General features: G+C 38.6%; 1 protein-coding gene across 6 annotated transcripts in view; it reads left to right on the plus strand.

Annotated features, from left to right (window-relative positions):
* NNT (nicotinamide nucleotide transhydrogenase) overlaps positions 1–23,151 on the plus strand; it is a 259,323-nt gene that overhangs the window by 192,372 nt on the left and 43,800 nt on the right. For all 6 annotated transcript variants that reach the window (XM_060295754.2, XM_030881981.3, XM_030881977.3 and 3 more), the window contains 5 exons: positions 1,900–2,133; positions 3,428–3,588; positions 4,759–4,938; positions 12,365–12,524; positions 14,628–14,709. In XM_060295754.2, the coding sequence (XP_060151737.1) occupies positions 1,900–2,133; positions 3,428–3,588; positions 4,759–4,938; positions 12,365–12,524; positions 14,628–14,709 (817 nt within the window). The remainder of the gene's footprint in view (positions 1–1,899; positions 2,134–3,427; positions 3,589–4,758; positions 4,939–12,364; positions 12,525–14,627; positions 14,710–23,151) is intronic.

The raw sequence follows: 23,151 nt of genomic DNA on the forward strand, positions 1-23,151 counted from the left end.
AGCTTAAACTTAAAAGTGTGTTTTGTCATTACACTGTGAATTGCACAAAAAAATTGAGCAAATATTCTTCCAGTACTTGGAAACTATTATCAGATTCAGCAAAATTGCCACTCACATGGTTGACAGTGAGTGAAGTTCTTATATACATCTCGTTGTTTCACTCTCGTCTTACTTGTTAGAGTAAACAAAAATCTCAACCAACATTCGTGTGGGAACCACACTCATTCATCAGTTGCAAACACTAGGTTGGCTACATATACCAGAATTTGGTAACATTCTGTGAGTCAATTGGTTATATGAAACTTACAGTAAAGAGTATTGTATATATTTTTATTGTTTAAAAATTGTGTGCTGCATACATTTTTATGAGTAAAAACTCATGTATGTATTTACACACGCACGTTTTTATTCTGAGGGGCTGGTGGTTAAATACTTACCAAGCACAGCATTAGCTTTACATCTCCTTTTATACTTACCTGGGAAAGCTGTGCATCCTTTCTTGACAGTCCCTGGAAAAGCACTTGAAGCAAAATGCCTGTGCTGTAGGTTCATGGCAGGACAACCTTTAGGCATGACCTTTGCAAATGTTGTGAGCCCCAGTCCTTCTATTCCCCCTACCTGTAGCCAGGCAACTCCTTCAGAGTCTCCTGATTTGGTTGTTTACTACTCAGATATTTGCATTTCATTACCTTTGGACTTGGCTCCCATCCACTCACCTGAAAACCTAGACCTTCTTCATATTCCAGCTGTTCCTTGTGTGCTCAGGGGCAAATGTTGGCTGATAGGGAGGAGAGCCTGGGTTATTCATGCAGTGGGGGGTTTTTAAGGGGTTTAGTTGGAGCTTTAAGTAATCTGAAGAAGCGTTAGTCCGGGAGAGTGTTCAAAGGTTGTAAGGAACGTTGATGCTGTGTGTTTGGGTTCTTTGGAGTTGGGCATTGGTGAGGTGTGTTGAAAGAGCCTGCTGTTTGAAAGGGTATTTAAGCCAGTGTTCTTGCCGGAATAGTCCCTGTAAGAGAATATTTTGCCAGGAAGCAGATAAATACTTATTAATGACAATGATGAATAACCTTAAGAGGCCTTTTTTTAAATTGAGGTATAATTGACATATAATATTATACTAGTTTTAGATGTACATAATAATTTTGAGATTTATATATATAGATTGCAAAGTGATCACCACAATAAGTCTAGTTAACATTCGTCACCGTACATAGTTAAAATTTTTTTTCTTGTGATGAGAACTTTTTTTTTTTTTTTTTGCGGTACGCGGGCCTCTCACTGCTGTGGCCTCTCCCGTTGTGGAGCACAGGCTCCAGACGCGCAGGCTCAGCGGCCATGGCTCACGGGCCCAGCCGCTCCGTGGCATGTGGGATCTTCCCGGACCGGGGCACGAACCCGCGTCCCCTGCATCGGCAGGCGGACTCTCAACCACTGCGCCACCAGGGAAGCCCGTGATGAGAACTTTTAAGAGCTACTCTCTTAGCAACTTTCAAATATGCAGTACAGCTTTATTAACTATAGTCACCATGCTGTACATTCCATCTCCAGGACTATTTATTTTATTACTGGAAGTTTGTACCTTCTGACCCCCTTCACCCATTTTGCCCACCCCCCATCCCACCTCCCGCCTCTGGCAACCACCAATCTGTTCTCTGTATCTATGAGCTTGGTTTTTTGTTTGTTTGTTTGTTTGTTTCAGATTCCACATAAAAGTGAGATCCTATGGTATTTGTCTTTCTCTGTCTGACTTACTTCACTTAGCATAATGCCCTCAAGGTCCATCCATGTCAAGATTTCCGATTTTTTATGGCTGAGTAATATTCAAGTGTGGTCTTTATTGGGTTGTTTCTCAAAGGTCTGTCAAGTTTTAATTTCTCTTTGACTTTCACTTTCCAACAGGACTGACAATTGCGAAACGCATCCAGATTTCTGACTTACCTCAGTTAGTTGCTGCTTTCCACAGTTTAGTGGGCTTGGCAGCTGTGCTTACGTGCATAGCTGAGTACATTGTAGAATATCCACATTTCGCTACGGATGCAGCAGCTAATCTTACCAAGACCGTGGCCTACCTCGGTACTTACATCGGTGGTGTCACGTTTAGTGGGTCTCTTGTTGCCTATGGAAAATTGCAGGGTAAGTGATTCAGTATAACACAGAGGTAAATATCTATTATTTAGGGTGTTTAGGGGTCCATTTCAATTTCAGAAAATAGCTTAGTAGTGGAACCTGTTAGGTGAAGAGTATTTGTATGACACTATGAAAGTTTTTTTTTCTCCATAAACATGGCTTCCCTTTATTGATCCTTACAGATCTCACAAAGCTTTGAAGCCATGTTGTCTGCAGACAGCTAGTGAAGGAAACTAATGCACAGAAATTCACATAGAGGGACTAGTTGACCTTTGATAATGTGTATGAACAAAATAACGTCTTTATAATCCTTGGTTAGAGATGCTGGTGTAACATTCACAGAAATGATTCATACATTTTCCAGAATAGAGAGAGGCTTATTGAATAAATTTGTGTGATTAGTATACAGTACTTACTTTTAAAACAAATACACATTTTAGGGGGCTAGCCTGGCAGCTTTTGCTACCGCTAAAGCCAATCATGAAAATAGAAGTGGAGGGGAAAACCTCACATAGCTGCTTTCAGTGTTTTCATGAAAAAGCAAGTCTCTAGAGAAACTAGTTTGTCATTTAAAAACCTGGTCTTGTCTCTCAGTAATCAAGTCATTAGAATTAAGTGGGGAACTTCCATGAAACTTAAAAATCACAAAAGAACTTAAAGCCTACGATATTGTCTCACGCTTTGTCTTTATTATTTTATTTTTTTATGGAGCTTATATTCTTGGGGAGGAGACAATCAAAAGGAAGATAAACCAAAAAATAAATAAAACAGCAGTGGCAACTTTTACAAAAGAAACAAAAAGGGGCTAAGAAAAGGAGAAGATGTACCATAAGTAAGATGTTAGTACATGCTTTGTCTTTAGAACCAACTAGCAAACAAGGACCCTTCTCCCTTGGGCTCAGTTGATACAATCAGAAAGGCTAATGTTCTAGGACTCTGTTTTGACCTTTTCAATAAATAAAACCACACTTAACTTCTGTATTGGTCATACGGAGGGAAAAAAATCACTTTTCATGATTCCATGACAAAGAGTAAGGAAATTGTTGTGTGATCAAAGTAAAGGACAATTAAGTCAAGCCCTACTTTTCCTACTTCCATTAATATTTATGTGTAAGAACTCTAATTTACTTCTATGTTTCAGTAGCTGGTGATATAAAGTGATATTTTAAGTAGCATGTTTTTATCCTAATGTTAAATTTTGGTGGTTTAGGATTAAATGACACACACTTAAGAGTGTGTGCGTGTGAGGGAGTTTCTTGTGACACGTTCTAGGTTCTGATTCCCACATGCTTGGCCCTAGGTATCCTGAAATCCGCCCCTCTCCTGCTCCCTGGAAGGCACCTACTCAATGCTGGCCTGCTGGCTGCTAGCGTGGGTGGAATCATCCCGTTCATGATGGACCCCAGCTTCACCACTGGCATTACCTGTCTGGGCTCTGTGTCAGCTCTGTCTGCTGTCATGGTAAGAGGTCAGAGATGGAAAGCACATTCTTAGCGAGGAACTAAGTATTTTGTTAGGTTACAGTCTAATCTTATTTCTATCTCTTCAAGACCCCTGATGGAATAAAAATGTTTCAAAATGCTGTTATGTATTCATCTTTGGATAGTCTGGAAAATATAGAAGAGTGTAAGGAGAAAATTACTCTTTCTCTTCACTTACTAATTCCTGTCAAAGTTGTCACATGTGACATCTTTTTTGCTCTGGGGTCTTTTCACTGGATCAATGTGTTGGTGAATGGGAATTTAAAAAGCCAGGGGTTTCATTTCTGTTCATTAGGTGCGTGCTGTGTGACAAGCCCTATAAAATAAGTGTTAGAGAGTCCCTGCCCGTTAGTTGCTCTCACATTTGTTGGAAGCTCTGATACCAAACTAAATAATCATGTGAAATGAAATGCTTTTAATAAACCCTGTGTGTTCAGTGAGGGAGTTCAGTGAAACCTTTCAGGATAGGTTGGCCCCCCTCTTCCTCTCTAGTTACTGCTTTAGTATATGGATACCTACAGTATTCTTTAGGTGTCTGTATGTCACAGTTTAGCATTCTATTTATAGCAGTGTATAGAGCAGTGTATAGCTCTGTGCCATTCACTGATTACTTCATGTTTGTCTAGTATACTCTTAGTATATACTTTATAGACAAGGTTTATGTTTAAAAATTTTTAAATCATCTACAGTGCTTAGCACAAAGTTAGACATACAGTAATTGCTTAGTCACCGTAAACCCTATCCTCAGATTTTCAAGCTAGTAAGACTGGGCTTATATTTTAGTTTTAGCTGCTTCACTTGGCACCAACAGGACCCTCCTCATCAGCTAAAGTCATAAACACTGTGACATTTACTCAGCGCTGTTACTTTTTTCCGAGTGTAGACCCCTCTCCAGTTTTTGCCTGCTCTTCATCACTCCCTTTTAGGGATTTAGGGATTGTTTTTGCACAGGGGTTGTGGTTCAGCGTTTGCACTTGTTATATCTGTAGGAGAGTTGGTCTGACAGGGGTCACTCGGTCATTACCAGGTGTGGAACTTACATGTAAATGTATTAATTGGAAAACCGGAATGATTAGGAGCCATGATGCTCAGTGTCAGAGGTTTCTTTTCATTGCATGAATTTTGAGTTCCACTCTGGTTTTTCTGCTAGGGTGTGACTTTGACGGCTGCCATTGGGGGTGCTGACATGCCCGTGGTCATCACTGTGCTGAACAGCTATTCAGGCTGGGCCCTGTGTGCAGAGGGCTTCCTGCTCAACAACAGTCTGCTGACCATCGTGGGTGCGCTCATCGGCTCCTCCGGTGCGATACTGTCCTACATCATGTGTGTGGTAAGGAAACAGCCAATGGAGGAAAAGGAAATGCTGTTCTGAAAATGAGGACCTGTTTGTCATTTCTTTTATTTGCAGTAAAAATGACTGTGTTGGTTCTTTTTCTCTCCAGCAGAAATATCAGAGTGTTTCGTTTGAATACATTTGCCATACTGCTTTTAAAGTACACAAGTGTAGATAATTTGGAAAATTAAATATAAGATAAAAATCTTCTAACCCCCTCCATCTGGTGATAAACACTTAAGATTTTATTTCCTTCTATTCTTTTTCTTTGTGTATTACATATCTGTGTGTTTACTTATCTGATCATGTTGTACACTGTCTTACGTTGAATTTTTTTTTTTCCCCCCGGTACGCGGGCCTCTCACTGTTGTGGCCTCTCCCGTTGCGGAGCACAGGCTCCAGACGCGCAGGCTCAGCGGCCATGGCTCACGGGCCCAGCTGCTCCGCGGCATGTGGGATCTTCCCGGACTGGGGCACGAACCCGTGTCCCCTGCATCGGCAGGCGGACTCTCAACCACTGTGCCACCAGGGAAGCCCACGTTGAATTTTTTTAATCTTCCAAATTATAGTCTTACCACTTTCTTATCATTAAAAATGCTTTTTAAATATGATTTTAAGGGTCTTCATACTAATCTAGAATATGGGTATTCAAGATTTATTTAATTTTCCCTAATGCTGTACTTTAAGGTTGTTTGATTTATCTTTCTCTTTGTACCTAAATACATTTTGGCACTTCTGATTTTTGTCTTAGGATGATTCCTAGAAGTGAAAGGGTGTGCTCGTTTTTTGGGCTCTGCCTACTTACTGCTGTGTGGTTTCCAGAAAGCTTGCTCCAATTTACCCTCCCACTCGTCATCTGTGAGAGTGCCTATCTTGAAGTTTTGTGGTCAGCATGATTTAGAAAAAAAATTAACAAGACACATACTTCCTAGCTTCCTTTTTGTTTCTAATTCTCTTCTTAATGGCAAGAAGATAGCCTGCAAATAATTAAAGTTTTGACTAAAAAACTTTTTCAAATTATAGCTATTATTCTCTAAATAATTGTTTTGAATGGCTGTGAAAGGACAAGCATGAAACTGGGTGAAGTTAGAATGTGACTTTATGCTGATTAATAACTCAGGCAGAAAAATAACTTCACCTTCATTCTTTTATTACAATTATAAAAATACCTTATTTTACAACTCAGAATTCCTCTTACGTCTTTAATTGAAAAATCTCATTGCAAATTGAATGCTGAAGTTATCTTCTCATAATTAAAAAATTAGTTTGCTTTGGCTATATTGTAAAAAACAAAAATTTGAAAGTCTAAGTTCAAAACAAGCTGAGAGGTTTTAAATTAAATCCCCCAAGTTCAAGGAGTTTGGACAGGTGTTTCCTACTGGAAAAGTGTCAGGATTTGGAGTTTTTATTTATTTAAAAATACATTTATTTATTTTTTAATTTATTTTTATTTATGGTTGCTTTGGGTCTTCATTGCTGCGCGCGGGCTTCTCGTTGTGGTGCGCGGGCTTCTCATTGCGGTAGCTTCTCGTTGCAGAGCACGGGCTCTAGGTGCATGGGCTTCAGTAGTTGTGGCTCGCGGGCTCTAGAGCGCAGGCTCAGCAGCTGTGGCGCAGGGGCTTAGTTGCTCCGCGGCATGTGGAATCTTCCTGGACCAGGGCTCAAACCCATGTCCCCTGCATTGGCAGGTGGATTCTCAACCACAGCGCCACCAGGTAAGCCCGAGGATGTGGAGTTTTTAAAAACAAATGTTTAAGAAGGAGAAAAATTTATTCAGTTGTATTAGAAATAGTTTTCTCTAAAAATGAACTTTTAACCCTTAGTTTGACTTTGCTTCGTTTGGTGAATTTCAGTGACCAGCAGGGGGCAGCAGATTGTCATTAATACTTAACAGTTTGTCAAATACTGATTTTAAAATTAAATGGGATGGGGGGCTTCCCTGGTGGCGCAGTGGTTGAGAGTCCGTCTGTCAATGCGGGGGACACGGGTTCGTGCCCTGGTCCGGGAGGATCCCACGTGCCGCGGGGCGGCTGGGCCCGTGAGCCATGGCCGCTGGGCCTGCGCGTCCGGAGCCTGTGCTCCGCAGCGGGAGAGGCCACAGTGGTGAGAGGCCCGCGTACTGCAAAAAAAAAAAAAAAAAAAAAATTAAATGGGAGTGTTTGATTTTTACAAGGCCAGTGTCATACTTATGGGGAGAGGAAGTTGGGGCTTGTATATTGTTCTTGGAGTGTCAGCATGGGTACCTTCTTATCTTTATCCTTTTTCTCTTAAATGGTTTTCTTTAGGTTCTTAAATTTATCAACAGTATTTCCCAAATTTCTGTCTGTGTCTTTTATTTCCTCTCCTTTCCCTTCTTTATTTAGTTTCTTTTATTGTTGGTTATAGTAACTATAGTAACCTTTGCAGTAGCATTAACTAGAATAAGGTATAAAAGGCACTTGTTGAAAGTACTCTTTTCTACATGTGCTTTTAATTATACCATATTTCTCTTAATTTTTATCCATTCTTTCATATTTCTTGATCTGTTTTTTCTAGTTCTTCTGTTTCTTTTCTTTCTGTTTCCACTGCCTCAGGCATGCCATTCCACTGTCAGCATACCTCAGATATTTTTTATTCCTATATTGTATGTAAGGCTAACAAGGTCTCATAGCTGTCTGTGACCATAAGTATCACACTGGGTCAGATATGTTTTTTTGTAATAGTAAATTGTAGTAATTTGGATTTGAAAGCAGTTGAAGCTTTAATTTTAAAAAAATATTACTCAGTTGCAAAAATAAAAGATGTTTAATGAAACATCTTTCATTAAGGAAATAGAAAAAGATAAATAAGGATATAAAATAATCTATAATCCCATTACCACTTAATATTCTAATTCTTGTCTTTTTTCATATGTATATATTTAAATACATTCTATGTTAACGTTTAATTTTCTAACCAATAAATTTTAGTGTCTACATGTTATTATATCACAAACACATACCATAATTTATTTATCCAAGTCCATGATATTAGTTGTTCTTACCTTTTTTTTTCTGCAGTATTCTTCCTTGTGTCTTGTTTATTATTTTCTTAGGTCAAATTTCTGTAAGTACAATTACTTGATTAAACGGAATAAGATCTTTTTGTTGGGTGTAGATGTTGATAAATTGATCTCCAAAGGACTCTGCAGTCAAAGCTCCCACCAGTGTGTTGTGCAGAGTGCTTGTTTTACTGCTCATGTTCTACTCCTGTGACTTATTACAAAACAGACAAGACAACAACAAAAACACACCTGCATGGTTTTCAATTTCAAAGATAGAAATTTCCTTTTCTTCTAAGTTTTCCTGCTCTGACTTTTCACATTAATACTCATTGACTCTTACCTTTATTATAAGAAATTGTTTATTTCTTATAATAAACTGTTTATTATAAGAAACTTTCTCCATGGCTTGTGCTTAGCAGCTCAGAGTGGTTCATAATAATAATATAAGTGAAATAGCTCCTCGTAATTGGGCATAGTAGAATATGCTGGGTGCTTTACAAATATTAACTCTTTTGATCCCCAAACTAATTCTGGAGGTAGGAAATATTATTCTCACTTTACAAGATATTTTAAGACATCATTTATTTATTTATTTATTATTTTTTATCTTTTTAAATTTATTATTTTATTTTATTTTTTGGCTGCGTTGGGTCTTCATTGCTGCATGTGGGCTTTCTCTAGTTGTGGCGATCGGGGAGCTACTCTTCATTGTGGTGCACAGGCTTCTCATTGCAGTGGCTTCTCTTGTTGCAGAGCACAGGCTCTAGGCACATGGGCTTCAGTAGTTGCAGCATGTGGGCTCAGTAGTTGTGGCTCGCGGGCTCTAGAGCGCAGGCTCAGTAGCTGTGGCGCACAGGCTTAGTTGCTCCACGGCATGTGGGATCTTCCCGGACCAGGGCTCGAACCCATGTCCCCTGCATTGGCAGGCGATTCTCAACCACTGTGCCACCAGAGAAGCCCTAAGACACCATTTATTATTCGCCTTTGTGTTTATGGAGCCTGCCCTAGCACCTGGCACATTCAAATGAATATAATAATTGTTAAATGAACATTAGATGAATATTCTATTTGTTAGCTCATTTCACGTTTTGGAATCCTCTCCAGATAGGTTATGGTAGCAGAAGCACTACCACATATCAAACATCTATTAATATTACTAGTATGTTTACCTTCATTATTTTATTATTTATTGAAGGAAACATGCAAGTCCAAACCAGCACAGAGTGGTTTTATTATGTGAGAGGGAATGGAATGCACCCTAAGTGTAATCAGCATCCCGAAAATTGAATTTTTGTTCTGACAAAGAATTCTTTTGGGTATCCTCTGAGCCTAATGCTTGGTTACACAACACCCAGTATTATAAAAGCTGAAAAATGTTGACAATGTCAAACAGCCAGCTCAAATGAATGATTTGCTTTCTATCCAGATGTCGTATAGACATTAAACTCTTTATGATTTTGCAGTCCATTTACTTGAGATAGTGTCCAGATTGCCTGGGATATAGAAGGCTTACAAAAATGCAGCGGCATTCTCCGAGCAAATTTTCTGATTTTTGCACTTTGCTGCTTGTTTCCAAATGAAAAGAAAACAGAATGAAGTAGATCAAAGCCAAACCAAAAATAACTTTTTTTTGCCTTGCAATCAACAAATTAGCACCTACAAAGCATTGAAATGAGAGATGCTAGTCAATGGTATACATGTTATTGCTTTGTCTGTATTATGACCTTTCCTTTGTTTTCATATTTATTTCTTAGTTTGCTTGGAATTATGTGAATTAAGGATCTCTTTAATGTAGCATACAATTTTCATTACAGGACTTAATAACTTGAAAGGAACAGTCTTGGACAGTGTTGCAAATACTTTGTCTTAGAAGTTGGCAACTCTTCAATCTGTGGATCAGTGGTCACAGGATAGTCTCATTAATCACTTAAGCAAGCAAAAAAAAAAAAAAAAAAAAAGAAGGAAACAAAACAAAGCCCTAAACCCTAAACATTTGTTGGAACTGTGATGTTGCGTTGGTAAATTCAGAGATGAAAATTAATTTAGTTTAGTTTTTAAGAGACCACATGGAATTAGCTTAATGGTGATATGATTGTGGATATGTATTTAACAAGTTGACTTTGATTGTTAAACTACTGTGTGGTTTCCTAATTTCTCTTTGTAAGATACCATCAGAAGTGGGTACACATTAATAAAATGTCCTCAGAAATTCTTTCCCTCTCCTCCATTCAGTTTTATAGGAAGAAAAGGAGGGTTCCTTTTAAGCCAAGTTAAAGTGGTCATATTCTTCTACATTCTGTGCCTCTGTCATCTCTCCCTTTATACAGGACTGTGTGATGCAGGTGATGAAGCCTCTTTGTACATTTCACTTTTTTTTTTTTTAAAGTAATCTATTGCAGAAATATCTCAGTGTCTGAAATTGGCCTTTGAATCAGTTTTTAAGGGCAAGAATTTGGTAGAACGTATTTCTGGTAATTTTGTTTCAGAATCCTGTGATTTAAAACTAGAAAAGATTTATCAAAATCAGCAAATGTTGAATGTTTGGGAAGTGTCAGGTATGGCTATTTGGATTTTCATTCAACCTTGGATTTAAGTATAAGAGGTTGTGTTAAGAATTTAAAACTCCACGTTGGATTGAGATGAAGAACTTAATTAAAAGCATCACTTTAATTTTTCTCTGACCCTCTTGTCTGTTAGTAATATGCATAAATATATTCTGAACTTTATTTTATATGTAAGAAACTTAGACAAATCCACCAGACTCTGGGCTTTATGAAATGTGAATGTTATATCTGGTAAATGGGGTTAGGTCAAAAGAACAATTTAAAAAACTCTGACAACATTTTGATCCACATCTTTGAAACTTATGATAAGTCAAGTGTGGCCCTTTGCTCATCTTCTCTGCTCGTTTCTTCCCTGCCTTTGCCTCTGTCCCACTTCTGCAGTATATGTAATTCTCTCTCCTAAGGTGGTAGCAGGCTTGCCTATCTTTGGATGAGTGGTTATGTTTTTTTTTCTCTGATGTGTTCCTTATCACTGAAAATCTCCAGGTGCTTTTTGCTCTTTAAAAATAAAGTGTTGTCTTTTTTTTAAAGTATAGGTTGACACTTATATAGCTTTAAAATAGTATAACTGATGGATCAATGATATGTTTATTACAACCCTTAAAATAGGATTTAATTTTTTGGAATTCTTTATGAAGTGATACATTCAGCTATGATCATTTAGAATGACTACTTTGATCACACAGTGATTTGAATTCTTAAAATTTTTTTTTTTTTTTTTTTTTTCGGTACGCGGGCCTCTCACTGTTGTGGCCTCTCCCGTTGCGGAGCACAGGCTCCGGACGCGCAGGCTCAGCGGCCATGGGTTACGGGCCCAGCCGCTCCGTGGCACGTGGGATCTTCCCGGATCGGGGCACGAACCCACGTCCCCTGCATCGGCAGGCGGACTCTCAACCACTGCGCCACCAGGGAAGCCCCTTAAAATGTTTTTGATTACTCAAAACATCTAGCTTCCTGTCTTTTTTTTAACCACCACACCTCTAGAGGTCTCCAAACAGTTTTCAAAACCAGATCCGTTATTGTCACATATTCCAGCCGTGGTGTTTGTATGGTACTTTGTTGGATGATTGTAAATGAGCATGCAATAAATGCCTTCCTCTTACTTTTTCCTGACATTATTTTTCTAGTTAAAAGATGGGTGTAAATTTTAGCGAAGCAGTGTATAAACTAACTCATTTACCTTTTTTGGAAGTGAAATATTTTAGAAGGCTAATGATGAATCCAGTCACTTCTGTTATTGCTTCATGGAGCTGTAGTTGATTTGGAAAATAAGACAGTATCAACTCCCACATTTCCTTTTTTCCTGATGACAGAGGGCAGCAGACTTCTAAATGATAGGGATCCCTGTCCTTTGATTCCTCCCTGTTGCCTTTTGACAGCTTGCAGCTGGTATCAGAATTCACCTGCGATCTGTAGGGTCACCTTGTAAAATTTCTTATGGCTGTCATTCTCTTTTACTCTGGTGAAATACATGTCAATATGGAGGTAGAACTTGCTCAATCAGTACACAGATAATAATGACTAGATCTGAGTTTTTCACATCTATGTCAATGTGACTGGTAATTTTCCATTAAATTTTTAAAAATTTATTTTGACTGAAAAGATATCAGTGTACACTTGATTTTATAGAAAAAAATGATGTGATTTCCCAGATGTCTTCTTATCATTTAAATTTTTGAAATAATTTTCAGAAGCTAGATCAAATTGGTTTGGTTAAAATGTTTTAGGTGATCAAATAAGCCTCTTTAAATGATTCTGAATACCATATACACAGGATTCATACCATTTTCAAAAGTTATGTGGATTAAGCTCTCACAGCTACAATTTCACTCTCCAGGCAATGAATCGCTCCCTGGCTAATGTGATTCTTGGAGGCTACGGTACCACTTCAACAGCTGGTGGAAAACCCATGGAAATTTCTGGCACGCATACAGAAATCAACCTTGACAATGCAATTGACATGATTCGAGAAGCTAATAGCATTATTATTACTCCAGGTAAAAAACCAAAACCCCAAAGCAAACAAACAACCTGTAATAGCGGTTGTAATTGATTACATTAAAGTAATTTCTTGTAATAGGGAAAAAAATCAAAGTGGAACGTCTTCACTTTTGAAAACTTAATGGAAATTTAGAAGCAGCCCTGTGATTACTAAGTGGAAAGTCCTGAGAATTCTTGGCTTAGGTTAATATCTTGGGAATCACATAGAGATTCTATAAATTGAGGTAGTGGATTCTACCTGTGTCTTTTTGTGGTTCTGTACAAATGTTTAAATCATCTTTGAGTCTTGGTTATTTTTTTTTCTCATTGGTAAATTTTGGGCCTATGTCAGCATTAAATTAGTATATGAAAGTGTCTAACTTACTTGTTAGACTCGCTCAGTAAAGGTTGGTAAATGTTAATATCTTTCTTTCCAAAAGTAAATGTTTAAAAAATCATTGAGAATCATGTGGTTTCCAACAAGATGAGGTAACAAGGCCCAGTAGAAAGGACTTCATCTAGGAGTCATAACACCTTACTTCTGTTTTTAATTTTGCCTCTGACAATTGACATATGTGGACCAAGTCAGTTAATCTCTTCAGGCCTCAGTTTCCCAATTTTCTGAGGTTTAGCCCAGTACTTCTTTACTCATCGCAGAATGCCGTTGTATTTATTACAGGCAATACATTGATTCCAGATTAGGATTTTTAACTCTATCATGCTATCATAGAAGTTTTCTATAAAGAAAGTCAATTGATTCGATATGTGGGTAGTTTGCTGGTTGGTTATATACTAAGATGTAAATAAATAACAAACCTTAGCAGGATTGAATATTCAGGTGCAAGCCTTCTCAAGTGGGGGCAATATCATTTTCTAGGGGCGTTTGAAACACGTGGGTTTGGGGTTTTGGTTTGTCTCCAGGACGGGGCTGCTACTGTCAGCTGGTGTGTGGGAGCAGGTAAACTAAATATTCTGTAAAGCCTGGGACATTCCTGCAGCATGGCTTGTCCCAGCCAGAGTGCTTTGGCATTACCTGTTGAGAAACGCTGTGCTGGAGTGTGAAGGGGGAGAGTAAGAGACAGCACTCTTTTCCCTTTAGGCATTTTCCATCTAGTGGAGAAGTGAGATAGATAAATAATGCACGGTGGGTTATGATAGGGCTGAATTGGATGATATAGACACTTTTTCTACCATGGGAAACCTAAGAAGGACTGTTAGGAAGTGAGGATTTGTATGGGGCCCTAGAGGATAGATGGCACTGGGCGGGGGCAGAGGGAGTACCTTGAGCAGAGACTTGGTCTTTGGAAAAATGAGTGTAGGAAAGTGGGGACAGATGTGAGATTCATTGCACAGAGAGGAGGGACAGAGCACAGGGGTTCAAGGGGAAGGGAGATGACTGACATTTTCGGTCATACCTGTAGGACCATCAGAAATACGGAACACTTTATTCATTTATTTATTTTTTGGCAGAGGGGGAAGGTTTTAAGTTCTTATTTGAAGACGTTAAGTTGGTGGTGGAGCTGGGACAGCGGACAGGCTGAACTCGAGCTCAGTGAGCCTGGAGACAAGTTGGGAGCCGTCAGGTGGTTGTCGAAGCCATGGGATGGGCTGAGATTTTCCAGAGAGAATGAGGTGCAAAGTTAAAGCCCTGGGGAGCTTCATCATTTAAGGGCGAGGGCACAGAAGGAGAAGATCTGTTCAAGAAAATCGAGGAAGAGTAGTGACAAAGTCAGGAAGGGCACCAGGGGACTGTAATGTTATCAAAGCCAAGTAGGGAGACAGTTTGAAAATGTTTATGTGAGAGCAAGTGAGAGCCTGTGCACGTGTGTGTGTGTGTGTGTGTGAGTGTGTATGTGAGATGTGTGATATGTGATGTAGGGAGCAAGTGCCTAGCAGTGTCAGACACTGTAGGAGACTGAGAAGGGACCATGAGAATTTGAATTTGAAATTTAGGCCAATATATTTAAAAGTCCGTATTGTAAGTTTTTTGTTTTCACCTCTAGTCCTGTTAACTGATTGCCCTTTTTGGCATAAAAATATGTTTCAATCAAGAGAGAAATTGTAGTTCATACAATCTGAAATAAAACCGCATTCTTCTGTGTTCTTAATGTTCCTTGTAGGCTACGGTCTCTGTGCAGCCAAAGCTCAGTACCCCATTGCTGATTTGGTAAAGATGCTCTCCGAACAGGGCAAAAAAGTCAGGTAAGTTCTTGCAGTTCGTGTGTTAAAGGAAAGGAAAATAGATGACCTCCTTTCCCTCCTTTTGGTGACTGTTTCTTCAAGTGGAGTTTTACCTGTGAATACTAGGTAGAGAAACTATTATAAGTTGTAAAAGACTCTATTCTAGCCTTAGGCTTACCTGTTAGTCGTCGCTATCTCTGATAGCCTCGAACCTAAATATAGTCTCATTTTAGAAAAGGAAATTTCATTGTACTAAATTCCAGGATAGTTATCAGTAGGGAAAAAGAGAAACCTGGTTTCTCTGTGGTTTGATTTGGGGAAGGAGGTCAAGCAAGGCATCTGAATCACGTCAAGTTGTGTCTTTTTGGTGTCTGTTGTTTACACTGAAGAAAAACATCCCAAACGAGTGGTCTCTGAAGGGTGAGACCCGGTGGTGAAACTGTGGCTGGTTAATAGTTGACTGATAAAGCTCTCACACTCAGGCTGGAAAAGACTGCAGAAAAATTTCTTTTCCTATATATAAAATAGGTAATCAATAAAGCCATACACTTTTTGAATTGTGAATTAGAATGGCAGCTGTTCCTGCTACTTGCCATTTGGGCACTGGACTCTGCTCTTGGGCGGATATTAAGCAGAATGGCAAAGTCAAGGACTCTGCATTTCTAGATTATTCCCCATGACCTTGGATAAAGCGTTTTGTGGGGTGTAAAAATGGGGCGGGGGGTGATGAACCCTTGCAGTACTTTGCATCTGTTCTGCGCACCTTTGGATCCACGTTCTGGAACTCCGCTGTTAGGAAGCAGCGAAGAAGGGACCGTCTGGAGTTGTCCCTGGAGCATAGCTGCTTCGTGTTGCGTGGGGAGACGGATTCCCTAGCAGTTTCACTGACACGGTACCGTAAGTCAGAGCGGCAAGATAACTCTCTTGTTAAATACAATTAGTTTGTTCACCAGGATGTTAATGTATGTTGACAAAACAGTTAATGTCTGTTAATAAAAATTCCTTTGAGCTGTCAATCTTACACTTTTGTCTGGAGGCAGATGATAAGAAAATAAGCCACAGTGTGCCTAGAACTAGTCAGACTATCTGTGCCAGACTGGATGCAGAGTCCTATAATCTTCAGCTTGAATGTCCCAACTGTTAATAGCGGTAAAAGAGACTTAGATGATGAAATCAGAGGGTTATCTAAAATATTTTAGTGTCAGCTACATTTTATTTCTTCCTTTCTTCTCACCCTTTTTTTTCCTTCTTCAGTCCTTTTCTTGCTCTTGACCTGTATAGTGAGTCTGTGCTTTTCAAATACACAGAATCAAGATACTGTTTCATGATAGGACCATCGTTTCTGTGATGTAGACAGCTTCCACGTTTGGTAAAATCTTAGATGAATTGAAGATAGAAAATGAGAAAAGGCATCCTCTTTGTTTTCTAATTTTCACATAAAAGGTCTCATTTTCATAACTTATTCCTGTTTTCATAGAGGGTGTTAAACAGTGCTTCCCTTTTAGTCGTAGTCTTGCCACTTAAAGCATTTGCAGACCTGCAAGTGGAAAGGATGTGTTACAGAATCTTTCATGATTTTCCTAAAAAGAAATTGTTTCTTTATTCAATCCACATGTGAAAAATTCTAATGTATTAGTAATGCCTTCTATCACCACATAACTGTTTAGGAGATGAGTGGCAATCATAATAAAACAGAGAAAGATGGCTTTCATGTCTTAGTTATCCTTAGGGAGGGGAATGATTAATTTGACATACCTCTCTTATTACCCACTGGTCAGTCCAGGTTGTGGGTGCAGGTTGAGCAGCTTGACGGAAGGCAGGATGTGAAAGGAAAGGAATTAAGAGGGAAGGAAAAAAATCATCTGAAAAAAAAAGGGATAAGACAAATGAAATTTTAGTTTCTGACCTGATTAAAATTTGAATTTTATCCATGAGGACATAGTATAAACTGCTGTTTTAAGAGGAGGATTTCTGTCACACTGCATTGGAAAAGTAATTATTTGACTTAAGATTTATAGCAGATATTTAATTAAACATATATGAAGAGTTTCTCAGTTATAATTTGTTTTTTATTGAAGTAATTCTGTGGCCAGAGCATCAGGCTTTTCATGAGAGCTTTTGTTTCATATAATCGTCATCGATTTTTCAAATAAGTTATGAATAATAAATTTATTAATAATTTATTATGTAGGATCAGAATAAAATTATTGGTCAGCCTAATCTCTACTTGTGAGTTAGGAAGAGTAAGCCATTTATACTGATCTATTTCATATTAAAGATGAAATATATATTAATATGTCCAAGGGTTTTATTTGACTATAATATGTTGAATTTTCAACATGGGCTTTGTAATCAGTTATGTAAATCTCACATTTGAATTAAATGGAAGAGAACTATTCTTGCTAACATGATGAGAGTATATTATCATATTTTTCCTTCCTAGTGTCCGTGTGGGATTTTTTTTTTTTTTTTAAAGGGAATATAGCAACTTTGTTGATTTTGCTTTATTTGTGTCATCTTTCCATAGGAGAGATGCAGATTTTCTTTATGAAGTTAGGACTGTGTATATACATGGATGTTAGCTTTTTCTTAAGAGGCAAATGTCTGTTTGAACAAGAGATGGCTGCAGCGGTTACCTCGTATTTTAATGAAATAAATCTGTATTTACAGTTTGTGGTAATTTAGTCCTTTCATCACTCTGTGGAGCTCCCACGGTGTTCATTGAGCACAGCTGCCGGGCCTCTGCTGTTAGTAGATCTTTGTGCCTCCGGACCCCAGCATGCCCAGCATCCAGATGTGGTGACATATTAGCACACATTCCGCATGGAAACGTGCCAGTGTGGACATACGATTGCGATCAATTAGTTATGCCCAAGTGGTGCCAAGAAAAATTGCATCTGTCATACAGTCTGTCTGGCTTCATGGCCCATGGTTGATTTAGAGACACTCCTGTTTTCCTTTACTCTGGCCATAGTCCTAACATGCTCACAGAGAGTTGAGATTATCTAGTGAAGCACATGACATTTCATGACAAGAGCTCATTTCGGAATGTCATGGAAGTTCACTGACTTAGCTGTTCTTTAGTGGCCAGGATATTGTTGCTTCCCGGGCACCCAGAACACCTAATTTATGCTTGACCTCTGAAAGCATTTTATTACAAAAATCTTACGATACAAGAGCACAGACATTTTTTTCTCTTTGTTTCCCAGTCTTTGGATCGATGTGATAGGCTTTTCATTGTAAAGCTGAGATAATCTTTCCAAGGAATAATTCTTAGAAAGAGGTATATATGTTTTTCTTTTTGCAGTTAATCACTGCTTGATTTTCTTTGTATAAAGGCATTATTGCTTTTAAATTTATGAAACCACCTTTCAACTTCTTTGATCGACTAACTGATGTTATATATTGCTTTCATGTTAATGTTCAACTCTATCTTTCTATTAATAATTTATTGATAGAGACTTATTACTAGGTACTGAGAATACAAGAATGTGTAAGCCCCAGTTCCCACTCTCAAAAGTTTATAGATATAAAGAGAACAAATTGATCAACAAATGAATCAGTGAATGAATTCCATTTAATGTGATAGTATGCTAAGAAGAGTAGAGTAGAAGGAAGGTAGGAATGCAAAAGAGAAGAGTAGATAAGTGTCTGGGGGATATTTTAAACTTTTTATACTACTCATAACATGACATTTTTTTTGCAGGTTTTAAAAAATAAATATTTACTTTTTCATCCTCTGTCTAAACACATCTAGCTGCCAGTGGTATTTGCAGTTTAATAGTGTTTTACAGTCTTGTGTGACCTGGCTATAAGTTTAAATATATGTTATTTTTACTAGGAAACCCATTCTTTGGAGACAGTTGAAGATGAAATATTTTGTTGATCTAACTGGATTTTCCTGTTTTTCATGGATTAAATGTAATCTAAATAAACAAGCGTTCAGCCGTCTTGGATTTTGTTATGTTTTGGGGTACGGGAAGAGCTAGGACATGCAAATTTATCAAGTAATAAAGGTACATGCGTCTGACAGTAGAAGTTAGGCCAGATAAAAGATCCAGTATAGTAGTTAAATAAAGAAATAGATATTATTTATGAGTTTCTTACCAGCTTTGCAATACTTTCTTATCAACCATGACTGTTCATGTTAATGACAATTCACTGTATGAATAATTATATAGTACTTTGTGCCAGGCACTGTTCTAGGTCCTGAGAATACATCAGTGAATACAAAGATCAAAAATCCTGACCCTGTGGAGTTTTACATTTGCTGGGAACTTAGATAATAGGTGTTAAGATATTCTGAATTGAGGACGCTTATAACCTCATTGTGTTTCCAATTCAGATGCTAGTTGAAATGATGAAGAACAGCAAGAGCCTAGGTCATTATATCTGAGTTTCAGAGTTACAGCTGGCACTATTTGGTGAGGAGTTAGCCAGTGCTTCTGGTTTTCTGAAAGAATACGGTGTGTTTCTTTGCACTGAGCCTGCCTTCTTGTAAAACATGGTGACAGGTGGGTGGGTGTGATGGGAGTTATTTGTGTAATTAGTCAAATGAGTGAAACTTTTGGTAGAAGAGAGGAAAGCTAAAGAGTACATGTGTATTCACTTACATCTCTATATTCAATCTATGGTATAAAATTGCCAGTAATCCCTCAGAGCAAAATATGTATTTTAACATCTTTATTGGAGTATAATTGCTTTAAAATGGTGTGTTAGTTTCTGCTGTATAACAAAGTGAATCAGCTATACATATACATATATCCCCATATCCCCTCCCTCTTGCGTCTCCCTCCCACCCTCCCTACCCCACCCCTCTAGGTGGTCACAAAGCACCGAACTGATCTCCTGTGCTATGCAGCTGCTTCCCACTAGCTATCTCTTTTACATTTGGTAGTGTATATATGTCCATGCCACTCTCTCACTTCGTCCCAGCTTACTCTTCCCTCTCCCCGTGTCCTCAAGTCCGTTCTCTACGTCTGCGTCTTTATACCTGTCCTGCCCCTAGGTTCTTCAGAACCATTTTTTTTTCTTTTTTTTAGATTCCATGTATCTGTGTTAGCATACGGTATTTGTTTTTCTCTTTCTGATCTCATTTTATTGATTTGAGTCCTCTCTCTCTTTTTCTTGATGAGTCTGGCTAAAGGTTTATCAATTTCGTTTATATTCTCAGAGAACCAGCTTTTAGTTTTATTGATCTTTGCTATTGTTTTCTTTCTTTCTATTTCATTTATTTCTGCTCTGATCTTTATGATTTCTTTCCTTCTACTAACCTTGGGTTTTGTTTGTTCTTCTTTCTCTAGTTCCTTTATGTGTAAAGTTAGATTGTTTATTTGAGATTTTTCTCGATTCTTGAGGTAGGCTTGTATTGCTGTGTACTTCTCTCTTAGAACTGCTTTTGCTGCATCCCACAGGTTTTGGATCATCGTGTTTTGGTTGTTTTTTGTCTCTAGGTATTTTTTGATTTCCTCTTTGGTTTCTTCAGTGATCTCTTGGTTATTTAGTAATGTATTGTTTAGCTGCAATATGTTTGTGATGTTTTTTTCCCCCTGGAATTGATTTCTAATCTCATAGCATTGTGGTTGGAAAAGATGCTTGATATGATTTGAATTTTCTTAAATTTACCAAGGCTTGATTTGTGACCCAAGATGTAATCTATACTGGAGAGTGTTCCATGTGCACTCAAGAGGAAAGTGTAATCTGCTGGTTTTGGATGGAATGTCCTATAAATATCAATTAAATCTATCTGATATATTTTGTCATTTAAAGCTTGTATTTCCTTATTAATTTTCTGTCTGGATGATCTGTCCATTGGTGAAGTGAGGTGTTAAAATCCCCCACTATTATTGTGTTACTGTCGATTTCCTCTTTTATAGTTGTTAGCATTTGCCTTATGTATTGAGGTGCTCCTATGTTGGATGCATATGTATTTATAATTGTTATATCTTCTTCTTGGATTGATCTCTTGATCATTATGTCATGTCCTTCCTTGTCTTTTGTAACATTATTTTAAAGTCTATTTTGTCTGATATGAGACTTGCTACTCCAGCTTTCTTTTGATTTCCATTTGCATGGAATATCTTTTTCCATCCCCTCACTTTCAGTCTGTATGTGTCTCTGGGGTCTGAAGTGGGTCTCTTGTAGACAGCATATAGATGGGTCTTGTTTTTGTTTCCATTCAGCGAACCTGTGTCTTTTGGTTGGAGCATTTAATCCATTCACATTTAAGGTAATTATCGATATGTATGTTCCTGTGACCATTTACTTAATTGTTTTGGGTTTGCTTTTGTAGGTCCTTTTCTTCTCTTGTGTTTCCCACTTAGAGAAGTTCCTTTAGCATTTGTTGTAGAGCTGGTTTGGTGGTGCTGAATTCTCTTAGCTTTTGCTTGTCTGTAAAGCTTAAATTTTCTCCATTGACTCTGAGTGAGATCTTTGCCGGGTAGAGTAATCTTGGTTTTAGTTTCTTCTCTTTCATCACTTTATATATCATGCCACTCCCCTCTGGCTTGTAGAGTTTCTGCTGAGAAATCAGCTGTTAACCTTATGGGAGTTCCCTTGTATGTTGTCGTTTTTCCCTTGTTGCTTTTAATAATTTATCTTTGTCTTTAATTTTTGTCAATTTCATTTCTATGTGTCTCGGTGTCTTTCTCCTTGGGTTTATCCTGCCTGGGACTCTCTGCACTTCCTGGACTTGGGTGGCTGTTTCCTTTCCCGTGTTAGGGAAGTTTTCGACTATAATCTCTTCAAACATTTTCTTGCGTCCTTTCTTTCTCTCTTCTCCTTCTGGGACCCCTATAATGTGAATGTTGGTGCATTTAATGTTGTTCCAGAGGTCTCTTAGGCTGTCTTCATTTCTTTTCATTCTTTTTTCTTTATTCTGTTCCACAGCAGTGAATTCCACCATTCTGTCTTCCAGGTCATTTATCTGTGCTTCTGCCTCAGTTATTCTGCTGTTGATGTATTTTTCATTTCAGTTATTGTATTGTTCATCTCTGTTTGTTTGTTCTTTAATTCTTCTAGGTCTTTGTTAAACATTTCTCGTATCTTCTCGATCTTTGCCTCCATTCTTTTTCCGAGGTCCTGGATCATCTTCACTATCATTATTCTGAATTCTTTTTCTGGAAGGTTGCCCATCTCTACTTCATTTAGTTGTTTTTCTGTGGTTTTATCTTATTCTTTCATTTGGTACGTAGTCCTCTGCCTTTTCATCTTGTCTGTCTTTCTGTGAATATGGTTTTTGTTCCACAGGCTGCAGGATGGTAGTTCTTGCTTCTGCTGTCTGCCCTCTGGTGGATGAGGCTGTCTTAGAGGCTTGTGCAAGCCTCTTGATGGGAGGGACTGATGGTGGGTAGAGCTGGGTGTTGCTCTGGTGGGTGGAGCTCAGTAAAACTTTAATCCGCTTGACTGCTGATGAGTGGGGCTGTGTTCCCTCCCTGTTGGTTGTTTGGCCTGAGGCAACCCAGCTGTGGTGCCTACCAGCTGTCTGGTGGGGCTAATGGCAGACTCTGGGAGGGCCCATGCCAAGGAGTACTTCCCAGAACTTCTGTTGTCAGTGTCCTTGTCCCACGGTGAGCCACAGCCACTCTCTGCCTCTGCAAGAGACCCTCCAACACTAGCAGGTAGGTCTGGTTCAGTCTCCTATGGGGTCACTGCTCCTTCCCCTGGGTCCTGATGCACATACTACTTTGTGTGTGCCCTCCAAGAGTGGAGTCTCTGCTCCCCCGAGTCCTGTCCAGGTTCTGCAGTCAAATACTGCTAGCCTTCCAAGGCTGATTCTCTGGGAATTCCTCCTCCTGTTGCTGGACTCCCAGGTTGGGAAGCCTGATGTGGGGCTCAGAACCTTCAGTGGGTGGACTTCTGTGGTATAAGTGTTCTCCAGTTTGTGAGTCACCCACCCAGCAGTTACAGCATTTGATTTTATTGAGATTGCGCCCCCCTTACTGTCTCATTGTGGCTTCTCCTTTGTCTTTGGATGTGGGGTGTCTGTTTTGGTTAGTTTCAGTGTCTTCCTGTCGATGAGTGTTCAGCAGTTAGTTGTGATTCTGGTGCTCTCGCAAGAGGGAGTGAGTGCACGTTCTTCTACTCTGCCTTCTTGAACCAATCTAGGAAACAGTACATTTTTACCTTAATAGTATCTATAGAAGGGTTAAACGTGGCCTTTTGAAATCTGACACTATTCGACACTTGAATATTAACTGCGACCAATGTGTGCGCTGTTGGCAATTATTGGCCTCAGTCTATATTGACAATATAATTTCTCTAGTTTTTTTTTTTGTGTAGTTGCAAGTACAAAGAATTTCTGGCTTTCGTTGGACCATATTGATACTTAGTGGAATTTCAAGGTAAAAATTAGAAAATTAATTCAGAAATGTTGATAACAAACCACATTTGTTTTAGTGTAAAAATTTGTGGGTTTTTTTTTAATGTAAATGATCATTAAAAATGTGCATTTATTTGAGCAAT

Source organism: Globicephala melas, chromosome 3 (assembly GCF_963455315.2).
Source record: "Globicephala melas chromosome 3, mGloMel1.2, whole genome shotgun sequence".
In the NCBI taxonomy this organism is placed as follows: Eukaryota; Metazoa; Chordata; class Mammalia; order Artiodactyla; family Delphinidae; genus Globicephala; species Globicephala melas.